The sequence below is a fragment of the Lolium perenne genome, chromosome 3, assembly GCF_019359855.2.
Source record: "Lolium perenne isolate Kyuss_39 chromosome 3, Kyuss_2.0, whole genome shotgun sequence".
Lineage (NCBI taxonomy): Eukaryota > Viridiplantae > Streptophyta > Magnoliopsida > Poales > Poaceae > Lolium > Lolium perenne.
This window is the reverse complement of record NC_067246.2, coordinates 33,042,188-33,055,550: the sequence shown is the minus strand read 5'-3', so window position 1 is coordinate 33,055,550 and position 13,363 is coordinate 33,042,188. Positions and strand designations below refer to the sequence as shown.

At 46.1% G+C, this 13,363-nt stretch overlaps 2 protein-coding genes across 2 annotated transcripts in view; one reads left to right on the top strand and one right to left on the bottom strand.

Moving 5' to 3' along the window:
* The window catches only part of LOC139837840 (uncharacterized), a 72,209-nt gene extending 59,447 nt beyond the window's left edge, over positions 1-12,762 (top strand). Inside the window, exons 4-12 of the mRNA XM_071827140.1 lie at positions 263-654; positions 742-921; positions 997-1,058; positions 1,148-1,247; positions 1,464-1,630; positions 11,757-11,793; positions 11,948-12,090; positions 12,467-12,559; positions 12,654-12,762. Of these exons, the coding sequence (XP_071683241.1) occupies positions 263-654; positions 742-921; positions 997-1,058; positions 1,148-1,247; positions 1,464-1,630; positions 11,757-11,793; positions 11,948-12,090; positions 12,467-12,559; positions 12,654-12,762 (1,283 nt within the window). The remainder of the gene's footprint in view (positions 1-262; positions 655-741; positions 922-996; positions 1,059-1,147; positions 1,248-1,463; positions 1,631-11,756; positions 11,794-11,947; positions 12,091-12,466; positions 12,560-12,653) is intronic.
* Positions 7,731-9,134, bottom strand: LOC139838680 (uncharacterized). The gene has a single exon (XM_071828794.1). The coding sequence runs from the start codon at positions 8,994-8,996 to the stop codon at positions 7,731-7,733; it is 1,266 nt and encodes a 421-aa protein (XP_071684895.1). The 5' UTR covers positions 8,997-9,134.
* Positions 12,763-13,363: the final 601 nt, after the last annotated feature.

Here is a 13,363-nt window from a genome sequence, read left to right as displayed (position 1 = left end):
TCTTATTGGAACGATCCACTGAATCCAGTGAGGAAACAGATAAGCTTAGTTTCTTGAATAAGGATGCCGTCTTCTTAAATCAGGGGATAAATTACCGAATGTCTGTGTTTTCATGATGAGTGCATCATAGCAGTGGCCAGCAGTCCCATGGTGGTTAGTGGATGTTGTAACTAGTCAGGAAACAATAGTGTTTTATTCTTGCATGCATTATCTTTGTTCGATCTTTTGGTTACTGACTCTCTGCTGGAATTTTGTGTATCAGCATTTGGTGATGCTCTGTACCCCTATGCTGTGGAGCAAGCTGACACAGTGTTCCCGTCGGTCCTGAGCTGCCGTGCGGCGCCTTCACTGCAGGCGGAGCTCCCTGGTGTGGAAACACCAATTGACACAAGCCCGGTGTATGTCAAGGGGGATCCGTTCGGCAAGACAGTTTACCAAGATAGTGAAACGGGACGAAGGAGGCCGGACTGGGATAAGAAAGATGTTGAACCTGCGGAAACTGCTCTAGACGAGGTCACCAAGCATGTGGTGGAAACTGGTCTAGGCGAGGAGCATAGGGGTTTGGGGTACCTGGAAAATTATCTTACGACGGGTGAAGTGGAAACGTTGCACTTGAGCAGCAAGGCCCCCACACCTCAGTTCATCAAAGTCAAGGTAGTTATATGGTGGTGTCTCATTTTTCTTGTACTTCTCCTTACTCTTCTCATTAATGTTGTTGAATTCATTTGTGTGTCTTTGCAGAAATCAAAGCATGGGGGGCGCAAGTTTGGACCCCAGCCTGGTGAAGCGACCATACCAAGGATTGGGATCAATGGTTTCGGGCGGATAGGAAGCCTTGTGGCGAGGCTTATTTTGCACAGAAATGATATGCAAATGCAACTCGTCGCTGTCAACGACCCTTTTGTCAGCGCGGCTGACATGGTATATTTCATTTATTCATCACTGGGTTACTATGTCTGCTGAAGTCCTATTCTGCATCAATTTTTAAATTTGCAGACTATATCCCTCAAGGACATGCCTCCTGGTTTATTCCCTGGCATCAAAGTTCTAGATATTGTGTATGGACCTCTATTTTATCACTCGATTCAGTTACATTTACATGTCATCATTTCAAGTACTAAGCCTAACACGTTGTTTCCAATCTTAGTGAGCCTGAGCAAATACCATGGGCCAAGGTTGGCGGGGACTACATTGTGGAGAGCACTGGAATATACACAGATACGGGTACTGCCAGCGCTCACTTGAAGGTATATACTACTGTTTTTCTGTTAAATCAAAAGTTATTTAGTTAGCTTCCCAGCATGATCCAAACCGTAAAGCATTATAGTGGGGTTTGTTTCAATTTCTCAGGTGCTTACTGGGTTTAATATGCTCGAAACTCACTAATGTGCATTTCCATGCATGTATCTCAAACTAAAGAAACATGCACTTTTAATGAGCTTGTTTGCTGTCTTGTGTACTAGGGTGGCGCCAAGAAGGTTGTTATCGGTGCTTTGAGCATTGATGCCCGCATATTTGTTTATGGTGTCAATGAAAATACATACAGACCAGATATTGACATCATTTCAATTGCTGATTCCCCTACAATTTGTATTGCACTGCTCGCTAAGGTTATCAAATTTCATCCTCTGTTTACCTGCTAGCTATTCACCTCAATTTGGTTTGTATAGTTGCTGATGACTCGGAATTGTTTCCAGACCCTCAATTTTTGAAGAACCTTGTAGATCTTCCAACCGGTTTATAGAAAGCATCCATGTCAACAACTTTGACTTTATGCTTCACACAAAAAGAATTTACCTCTTCAAGAAAAGCTTTCCATCCACTATCATGTCGCAAGTTCTCAAGCTCTTGTTCTGTGTAGTCAATGAGACCCAGCTATATTTACAATGTCTTGGTCCCTCTTTTGCAAGGAGCAACTCAAGTCATCTGTGATGCCAAATATGGCCAACATCAATTTTGCCATGAAAACAAATTCATAAGACTCAAATGATGTTTTTTTTTTTTTTTTGAGAGGGAATAGCTGCGGCTTTATTAACTCCCAGCCATGTCCTGGGTTAATAAGTTACCAATACAATCAGGAAAAATAATAAACCAAGTCTTACAACTTTCTAAGCCGCAACCCTCCTTTGCTAATACATGAGCAACTCGATTGGCTGTACGCCGTGCCCACTTCACCTTGTAGTCAACCATCTCCCTTAGCTCCCGTTTAATATCTTCAACCAGCGGCCCATGCATAGACATGTCCTTCATCTCGTTATTCAACTTGGACACCACCGATGAACTATCAGTTTCCAGGATGATCTTTTGAAGCTTTAGCTTCTTTGCCAGAACCAAAGCTCGCTGGCAAGCACGGAGCTCCACGTCCTCCGGGTCGAGTAGAGAGGGAAAAAAATGGCACGAACCGGCGATGAACCGTCCATCATGGTCGCGAACGACCACGCCAGCACCACCCTTCTCCGAATTCGTCCACATCGCTCCGTCAACATTGACTTTCATCCAACCTTCCGCCGGAGGGAACCAGTGTTCCTTTGGGGGCGGAGGCTTGGCGATCATAGGAGCCTGAACATTGTGCCACTCCTCAAGCAGGTGGATGGAGCGCTTTGCAATGCTTACCGGATCATCGATCTTCTTGGAGTCCCGAGCCTCGTTCCTGGCCAGCCAACTCTGATACAAGGTCATCATGGTAATCTCAAGCACCGGTTGTTGAACTGAACTAAGCCATTCCAACATCCAGTTGAGCAGGTCTCTCTGAGTGCGCACATCTACTGGCGGGCTGGTCACCGAGGCTTCAGTATGGTTTCTGATATGATCCCAAATTTGCTGAGAGTGGGGACAGTGCCAAAATCGATGAAGAGCTGTCTCTTCCCGGCCACAAGCAACGCACACGACCCCTCCCTTAATCCTGCGTCGATGAAGCTCAGCTCCCAGCGCCAGTCCATTCTTCATTAGCCTCCACACGTGAACCTTGATTTTGCCATGAATATTTGCATTCCACAAGGCTAACCAGCCTTTGTGCGCGTCAACTGAACTGGAAGATTCAATTCCTCCTGCTTGTATTTTCTTTTGATTCATTTTAAGGTGATAAGCAGACCGCACTGAGAAGATCCCACTTTTGGTGAGGTTCCAGGCATAATAATCCTCGGTTCCAGGACCTCCGATTGCTATTTTCTTGATGTCCTTTGCATCAAAATCGAACATATACTGGTGTAATTTGTTCTCATCCCAACTTGTCCCATCATCCGACATCAGCTCAGCCACTTTGTGAATGGATGGTGTTGGTGCATCTGCCTTACGACCCAGTGGCCATTGTGCACCAGACCTGGGAATCCAAGAACTCTTCCAGACATCAATATTGGTGCCGTCACCCACTCTCCATACCAGTCCCAGTTTGAGGAGATCACGGCCATGTAGGATACTTCGCCAAGAAAAAGACCCCCGGCCTGGGCATCCTGCATGCAGCAGATCAGAATTTTTGAAGTACCTCGCCTTGAGAACCCGCGCACAGAGAGAAGATGGCACCGTTAAAATTCTCCAGGCTTGTTTAGCTAGCAGAGCAACATTAAAAGCTTCGAAGTCCCTAAATCCCATGCCCCCAGCTTGCTTCGGACGGCACATTTTCTCCCAAGATATCCAGTGAACCTTGCGAGGACCATCAGAATCACCCCACCAAAAGTTGGAGGAAATGGAGTTTAGTTTTTTGCATTGTTTCTTGTTGAACTTGAAGCAGCTCATGGGATAAGTTGGTGTTGCCTGCAGTACCGATTTGACAAGGATTTCCTTTCCCTTCTTTGAGAGCCCTTGCCCTTTCCAACCACACACTTTAGCACCAGATCTTTCGTTGATATATTTGAAGCATCCTTCCTTAGATCTACCCACCACTGTGGGAAGACCCAAATAGCGCTCACTAAGAGCCTCTTCCGTGACACCCAAAGTTTGCTTCAGCACCTGTTTACTATCCAGACTGCAACCATCTCCAAAATAGATAGATGATTTTTGGAGATTTACCTTCTGACCCGATGCAGATTCATATGCTAGGAGAACCCCCTTTAGAGCATGAAAACTCTCCACAGAAGCTTCTAGAAAGACTATGCTGTCATCCGCGAAAAGAAGATGGGTAATGTGAGGCCCATCCATTCCAAAATTAACGCCCTTCAGCATGTTGTTGTCTTGAGCTTTCTTGAGCAAAGTGGAGAAACCTTCCACACAAAAAAGAAAGAGGTACGGAGAGAGGGGATCTCCCTGACGGAGTCCCCTCGAAGGCGTGAACGAATTTGAGTTACCCCCATTCAGCCTAACAGAGAACCGCACCGTGCTGACACATCTCATCACCATGTTAATCCAGGGTCGTGAGAACCCCATTCTAGACATCATCTGTTCTAGAAAGATCCATTCCACCCTATCGTACGCCTTCATCATATCCAATTTGACTGCACACAAAGGTTTTTTCCGCTTCCTTGTTCTGATGGAGTGCACACACTCATAAGCAATGAAGACATTATCCGTGATCATTCTCCCAGGCACAAAGGCACTTTGTTCTTCCGAGATCAGAATGGGAAGTATCTTCTTCAATCTATTTGTAACCACCTTGGATGCAATCTTATACAAAACATTGCATAAGCTGATAGGCCTGAATTGAGAGAGGAGTTCCGGAGAATTGACTTTAGGAATAAGCACAATGACCGTGTCATTAAAATCCTCTGGAAAGTTTGCACCATTTAGAAAATCTCGTACAGCCCTGCAGACCTCCTCCTTTAAAAACGACCAGTGTCGTTGGTAAAAGAGCGCCGGGAGCCCATCTGGCCCAGGCGCTTTAGTTGGGCCCATTTGAAAAAGAGCTTCTTCAATCTCCGAATCTGAAAAAGATGCCATCAGTTTATTATTCATCGCATCCGTCACCAGTGGAACCACTTGGTCAAGGATAGTATTAGTATTGCTAGCCCCTTCAGAGGCATATAGCGAGGCATAAAAAGATCGAGCCAGTGCTCTCATCTCTTCATCAGTAGTGCACCTCGATCCATCTGCCCTCCGTAATGCTTGGATCGTGTTCTTACGTCTTCGATGAGACGCCCTATTTTGAAAATAGCGAGTATTTCTATCGCCCTCCTTAAGCCAATCAACGCGAGATCTTTGCTTGTACATGATTTCCTCTCTCTCATAAACCTCGTGTAAATCCTTTTCAATTGCACGAACCTCCTGTGAGACCCCTGTATGGATGGCTTCTCCACGCGCCACCTCTAGCTGATCACGCAATCTTTTTATCTCCTTTCTAACAGAGCCGAAGACACTATGGCTCCAGGATTGCATACTCCCACTGAGGCGCTTCAGTCTGCTCCAAAACGCCTGTAGTCCATGCTCGCCTCGATCCTCTTGCTCCCAGGCTCTTTCGATCATAGTCTGGAAGTCCGCATGTCGAGTCCACATCTCCTCAAAGCGGAACCCCCGTGGGTTCTGCCGCTGTTGTGTCGGAAAAGCAGCTGCCACTTTAATGAGCAAGGCAAGATGGTCTGATTCTTCTGTAATAAGATGCTCAACATATGTAGCTGGGAAGAGCTGGGCAAAGCCATCGTTGCAAGTAGCTCTGTCTAGCCGAGCCTGGACATTCTCTAAGCCATCTCGCCTATTGTTCCAAGTATAAGCATAGCCAGAAAAACCCAAATCTGCTAATCCGCAGTCGGATAAACAGTCACAGAATCTCTCCATTTGGGCTGCCCCTCTCACATTGCCGCCAAGCTGCTCATCTTGCCTAGTGATCTCATTGAAGTCACCCGCGCAGAGCCATGGTAAGTTGTCCTGTCTGCGAAGATACCGGATAACATCCCATGTTTTTTGTCGGAGTTCAGTGCGTGGCTCGCCATATATGCCTGTGAAGCGCCACACTACGTCGCCTATTTTTATTTTTGCATCCAGGTAGTACTGACACCAAGGCCTTACTGAAACATCCACACCATCCCTCCACCATAGAGCCAACCCGCCACTCTTTCCTTTGGAATCCACAGCAACGCCATTTCGGAAGCCCAATCTCCACTGCACACGTTCCACCGCCTTCGCTTTCATCTTCGTCTCACACAAAAAAACCACCGCTGGGTTGTGGGACCTAATCAGGTCTCTCAGCTCCCCCACTGCCGCGTCCAACCCCAAGCCACGACAGTTCTGGGACAGTATATTCATTGAGCTCGGCGGTCCCGCCTCGCGGGACTCGCCGTTGAAAAGTTTGGGTCTGAAATCCTATCGAACACCGAGGCTACCTTCTGTTTCTTCCCATTGTTGCTCGTGTCCCCTGCTTCTCCAATTGTGGACACACCAACAGGCAACCATACCTGCATGGTCCTCTTTTTAGAACTCGGGCTGCTCCTTTGTTCATGTTGTTGTCCCTTTCTTGGGTTAATGTTCTTTCTTTCTTTACGCACGTAGGTCCCTGGCCTCGCCCTCCTATGCGGGGCAGCAACTTCTGCCGGATCCTTGCCTTTCCCATCTTGTGGCACCCAGTGGTGCTTAGTCGGGCAGGTGACCTCTTTCTCACGACGACGATGATCATTCCCACCAGTGTGAGAAAATCCCGAGTCAGCTTGAGTGTGTGCCCTGAACAGGTTCCTCTTTGTAGGCAAGTCCCTGACCCATACTCTATCTCCCCAAGCAGTGTCAGTGTCAGCAGACCTGCTGCTGTAGCTAGCCGTCGACACCGACGGCCTGTGCGCCGGTGGAGGCTTTCTACTACGTCCTGGAGAGGCGCGGAGCCATTCTCCCCACTGTTGAACCTCCTCCTTTTCAGCCTTGCACCCATCAGCAGTGTGAAACAACATACCACAATCAAAGCAGAAATGAGGAATTTTCTCGTACTTCAAATCAAACCATTTCCCCTCAACATCATCTTCAGATTCTTTCAGAATAACACCCCTGAGTAGAGGCTTGTCAACCCTGATCTCAACTCTAATACGTAATTCTTTGCCCCATGCAACACCATCATCGTCCACATCCACAGATAAAAACTTGCCAACCCAGTTACCGATGATTTTCCCAAAAACCTTGTTCATCATATCCAGCGGGAGATCTAGAACTCGAACCCAGACGGCCATCTTCGCAAAAGTCATATCAGATGGACGAACCCTTCCATCGTACTCCTCTAGTAGAACAGCATTGAAATCAAACTGCCAGGGTCCGTTCTTCACAGCCTGGTTCCAATCCCCCTCTGAGCCAAAGCGAACGACAAACCTGTTGTCACCGATGTCCCTGAATTGCGCCGGCTTGTGCAAGCCCCACGCACGTTGCATCGCCCTCTCGAGGGCACCGATGACGATCTTCCTAGGAGTGCAGGCTTTACCAACAGCCGTCCACCTAGGTTTTGGGACTTGATCAGATCCAATGCCTTTGATCACCAGCCCCGATGCCTCCTTGTCCGTGAGGATCATGTCCCCCATCTTGGCCGACAAGGACGCCGAAACCTCCTCAGAACCTTTCGCCGGTGAGATGGAAGTGGTCCTGGACCGAACCTCAACATCCACCAATCGCGACTTCGAGGAAGCTAGCCATGAGCCCGCGAAGAAACCACGACACCCTCGCACGCACAGGACGCGCAAGGAGTCAGAGACCAGTTCCCGGCCGGATCTGAGTGAAAGCGCCGCCGCGATCACCCTGCCGCCGGTGAAGCAACCACCCCCGATGAGAAACGCTAGTATATCGCACGATCGCCCCTCGATCGCCCTAGGCGTAACTCCCGCTCGTGGTGGACCCTCTCAGCAAATGGCATACTCAAATGATGTTAACATAGTCTGCGCTGCAATAGCCTCCATGCCACTATACTCTTTTCCAATTTTTATAAAAACTGTACGGATTGAAGGATACATGGCCATAACATGTGACACTGTCTTATAATGAGAATTCCACCGAGTATCACAAGGCCGTGCCAAACCCATCTCTTGATTCAAACCCTGGCCAGATTCAATTTCACCCAAATGCAATGCTTCAATAATACGATCAGCTTGCGCTAATCGAAGCATTCTTATCTTTTTGCAAGACATGCCAAGAACATTCAGCAAATAACCAAGTTGTTGAAAGAACCAGCCACAATCACCACATTGTTTAGCAACAGCAACAAGAGTCAACTGAAGTTGATGGGCAAAGCAATGAATATAATAGGCCGAAGGAGACTCGTCCATAATTAGCTTCTTCAAACCATTGACATGACCCTTCATGTTGCTAACTCCATCGTACCCTTGCCCACGGACCATGGAAAAGCTCAAAGAATGATCCATAAGTAGAGCCACAATTGCCTTTTTAAGTGTCAAAGATGTTGTGTCTTCAACTTCAACGATACCAAGAAACCTCTCCACTACCCTTCCTTTCTTATCAACATACCGAATACAAAGAGCTAGTTGTTCTATTTGACGTACATCACTAGATTCATCGGCAAGTATTGTGAAATAATCACCATCAAGATCTTCCAACATGAGTTTAGTGCTTTCCTTAGCACAAGAAGCAATGAGCTGCTTTTGTATCTTGGGGTCTATCATTTTACATTTCTGTGGAGCATTGTTTAGAACGACCTTGTCAACCTCGCTGAAAGTATTTGCTAGCCACTTCAAGAGCTCAAGAAAGTTGCCTCTATTTAAAGAGTCTTCACTTTCATCATGGCCACGGAACGCCAACCCTTGTTGCAAAAGAAACCTCAAGCACTTTAGAGAATATGTCAAACGTGATGCATATAGTGCCTTATATTCTTTGGTGTTTCCAGCTAGGACCACTTCAATCGATTTCTTGGGCTGTGTGAAATAATTATATTTCTCTTGAGCATTATTGTGAGAACTTGTTATCTGGCCAACATGTTTCTCCAACCTTCTTCTCATGTTCCAATTTCGAAATCCCCCATTGACAAAACTATCACCACCCGCTGCACTTTGATCCTTGAATAAAAAGCAAGGGAAGCAAAAGACGGCATACTTTTCCACACTATATTCAAGCCAATCAAATTCATCAAACCATGAAGCTACAAAGCGGCGCATACCTCCAATCTCTCTTGCTTTAAAATTATGCTCCCTAGGTTGACATGGCCCCAATGCAATATACCCCCTTCTAACTGAATCTTGTTCATTCACGTCATAGGTTGAGATGGGAATCCTCTTTCCAGGATCATGCGAAAGCAACTTCGGATCATAAGCTGCATCATCTTCATCATTCAGTTCAGAATTTTTAGTGATTGGGGACTTTATTTCCGGTTCCCTGCTTGTGCCTATCTCTGGTTGGGTGTCACTGGCATTTTGTGGAAACAGGTTGATTTTGAGATCCAGATTCAACAACAGGAGTTGGCTGTTTTGGTGTTGACGTTGAATCATTCTTCTGTTTCTTTGAAGCTCTGTCCCACAACAACTGCAAATCACCACAAGCCCCCTTCATCTCTCTGTTCTTAATTTCTAAACGCAACTTCAGTACAACTGCAACAATTGGAAAAGATAAATTACTGATTTGCTAGTTCAATAAATAGATACTCCAATTAGAACATGGATGAGAAATTATCACTGATTTGTGATGTCTACGCCCCCTCCTTTTTCTGTAGACAGTGTTGGGCCTCCAAGAGCAGAGGTTTGTAGAACAGCAGCAAGTTTCCCTTAAGTGGATCACCCAAGGTTTATCGAACTCAGGGAGGAAGAGGTCAAAGATATCCCTCTCATGCAACCCTGCAACCACAATACAAGAAGTCTCTTGTGTCCCCAACACACCTAATACACTTGTCAGATGTATAGGTGCACTAGTTCGGCGAAGAGATAGTGAAACACAGGTGGTATGAATGTATATGAGCAGTAGTAACGGCACCAGAAAATAGCTTGCTGGCGTGTAGTAAGTAAACATGCAGCAGAGCAGTAAACAACCGGAGATTGCAGTATTTGGAAACAAGGCCTAGGGATTATACTTTCACTAGTGGACACTCTCAACATTGATCACATAACAGAATAGATAAATGCTATACTCTACACTCTCTTGTTGGATGATGAACACCACTAAATGTGTAGGATTACACGAACCCTCAATGCCGGAGTTAACAAGCTCCACAATATTCGATGTTCATATTTAAATAACCTTAGAGTGCACAACAGATCAACATAACCAAACCAAGTACTAACATAGCATGCACACTGTCACCTTCACGCTACGAAAGGAGGAATAGATCACATCAAAACTATCATAGCAATAGTTAACTTCATAATCTACAAGAGATCACAATCATAGCCTACGCCAAGTACTACACGATGCACACACTGTCACCATTACACCGTGCAGGAGGAATAAACTACTTTAATAACATCACTAGAGTAACACACAGATAAATTGTGATACAAAACACATTGCAATTATAAAGATATATAAATAAGCACTTCACTATGCCATTCATAACAGTGAATAAGTATTCTGTGAAATATAGCCTAAGAGACCCACACGGTGCACACACTGTCACCTTTACACACGTGGGACAAGGAGTCTCCGGAGATCACATAAGTAAAATCCACTTGACTAGCACAATGACATCTAGATTACAAGCATCATCATATGAATCTCAATCATGTAAGGCAGCTCATGAGATTATTGTATTGAAGTACATAGGAGAGAGATTAACCACATAGCTACCGGTACAGCCCTTAGCCTCGATGGAGAACTACTCCCTCCTCATGGGAGACAGCAGCGTTGATGGAGATGGCAGTGGTGTCGATGGAGAAGCCTTCCGGGGGCACTTCATCATCCCGACAGCGTGCCGGAACAGAGACTCCTGTCCCCCAGATCTTGGCTTCGCGATGGCGGCGGCTCTGGAAGGTTTTTGCGGGTTTCGTCGATCGTCATAGGGTTTTCACGACGGAGGCTTTAAGTAGGCGGAAGGGAGGCGTCAGAGGGGGTCTGGGGCCACCATACACTAGGGCAGCGCCCCCCCTGGGCCACGCCGCCACCATGTGTGGGCCCCCTGTGGCCCCTCTCTGGCGGCTCTCGGGTGTTCTGGAAGCTTCATGCAATCCTAAGATGCTGGGCGTTGATTTCGTCCGATTCCGAGAATATTTCCTTACTAGGATTTCTGAAACCAAAAACAGCAGAAAACAGCAACTGGCCCTTCGGCATCTCGTCAATAGGTTAGTTCCGGAAAACGCATAATAATGACATAAAGTATGCATAAAACATGTAGGTATTGTCATAAAACAAGCATGGAACATAAGAAATTATCGATACATCGGAGACGTATCAATTTGCTAGTTCGAAAATTAAAAAAGGAAATTAAAACTAGAAGCTTCCTTCAATTTGATCGAACTTGCCTGTGGACTAATTACTAATATCAGGGAATGAAAGAACTTGGATGAGAACTTAGATGAGGAATTGGATTTTTAGAACCTACCGTGAGAGCCTGAGACCGAGAGGAGTTTGGTCGCCGGATTGAGGACCTTCCGGCAGCAGAGACGCGGAGGCGGGGAGCCAGAGATGACGGTGCTCCGGCCGCTCGCCTCGCAATCGTCAGAGACGCGGAGACGACGGTGCTCCGGCCGCTCGCTCTAGACGCTACGCCTCTGAATCGCCAGACGAGGAGACTGTGCCGTTTCGCTCGCCTCGGAATCGCCAGACGCAGAGACGCCTCGAGTCTGGAGCGATGCGTGCGAGTCTGGGATGCGAGTTAGTTCGCTCGCCGCTTTGCCTCCTTGGATTGAGCCTTTCCGTTGGACCATGATTTTTTTTTGGCAAAAAAAATGGGTATTCATGTGAATACCCATGAATACATGTAGGCCCACCAGTGCCCTCAACACTGCATTTGGCATTACAGACTGCCATGTGACTATAACTGGATCATCCTCTAGCGCAATAGGAATTGGCAGGTAATAATCCACCTAGTATTTGTGTGTTATTATTGTTTTAAATAATATGTTAGTGTTATTACTGGAGCTGTTCAGCAGACGTCCTGATTGTTACACTTGGTAAACTGCAGGCACTCAGTTCCATTTTTCCTGATTTAGTCGGCAAGTTTCATGTGATAGTGCACCCTGATCCTCATGTGAAACTGTCTTGTGTAGAAATGACCGTTAAACTTGAGAAGTGTGTTGACTATGAGATGATCAAGAATTCTGTCAGGTAAGTTTAGTTTTCAGTTGGCAGTTAGATATTCTTGGTATCTTATCAAGTTATAACCGTGAATTCTTGCCTGGAACTGCTGTTTTCATTAAAGGACGGCCATTTTTATCGAAATGTGGTAATTTTGTGTACCCCTGGTAATGATAAACAATGCAGAAGAACTGCTAGTATCTTTGTTGCAAAGTACATTTTTTACTGAAAGGTGTTGTAAATGTCTGCTGGAATTGGTGTGTTTTCAAGAAAGGATCGACATATTTATTGAAACTTGGTAATTCCGTGTACCCTTGTTTATGTTCAAAAAATTGCAGGCGAACTGCAAAGTATCTTTGTTGTGAAGTGCATTATTTACTGAAATGTGTAGTGCTGTATTTTATAGGATGGAGTCTGCAGTGAAAGAACTCCGCACTTTACTAGCTAACCTGGAGGGAGGAGTGGTGCTCAAGGCCACAGATTATTTAGGAGACTGCAGGTATTGTATGGTGTACAAATCATATATCATCATATGCTGGTGTGGTTTTCGAGGTGTTCATTCGATCAATTCCTTGCATGCCTTGACAACACAGGTCGTGCTTCTTTGACGCCGATGCTGGAGTTACGCTGGGGGGCGGTTCCTTCAAGCTCTTCGCATGGTTCAACCACGTGAAGTTTTCACAATGTTTGGATCGTTTTTGAATTTGTTATGCCCGTTTGAAACTATATTTAAAATGGCGGACATGAAGATCCTTTGCCCGGGGCTGAGCCTTGCTAAACTTGCACTGGATCTCTGATGAAATAGCATGTTGTGAAGCTAAAAATGATTTTAACAAAAAATCTTGAGCATTATATCATGAACCTGTAGTTCAAATCCGACCGGCCTCCTGCCGATTCGGGCTTACACGGGCTTGCAGGGAAATTTTTCCGAGGTGGCACTTCCGAAGATGTCCTAGGACGTGTGCACCAACGACATCTTTAAGAAGTTCCGCCACGGGAGATTTTCCAACCCTTTCCCCAACACGGTTAGAAGAGATGGAGGCTTCCACGGGCTTGCAGGGAAAATTTTCCGAGGCGGAACTTCCGAAGATGTCCTAGGATGTGTGCACCGACGAGATTTTCGAGTAGTTCTGCCACGATAGATTTCCCAACCCGTTCCTCCGGCCATGGGGATGAAGCTCCCTACCTTCTAGGTTGGCTTTTTGAGCTGCATGCGATTATCAACACTCTTTTTATAGGCCCGGCGCCGCTTCCTTCTTCGTCTTGGTCCTCCAACAGGGTATCGTGCGATACATTCCTTATC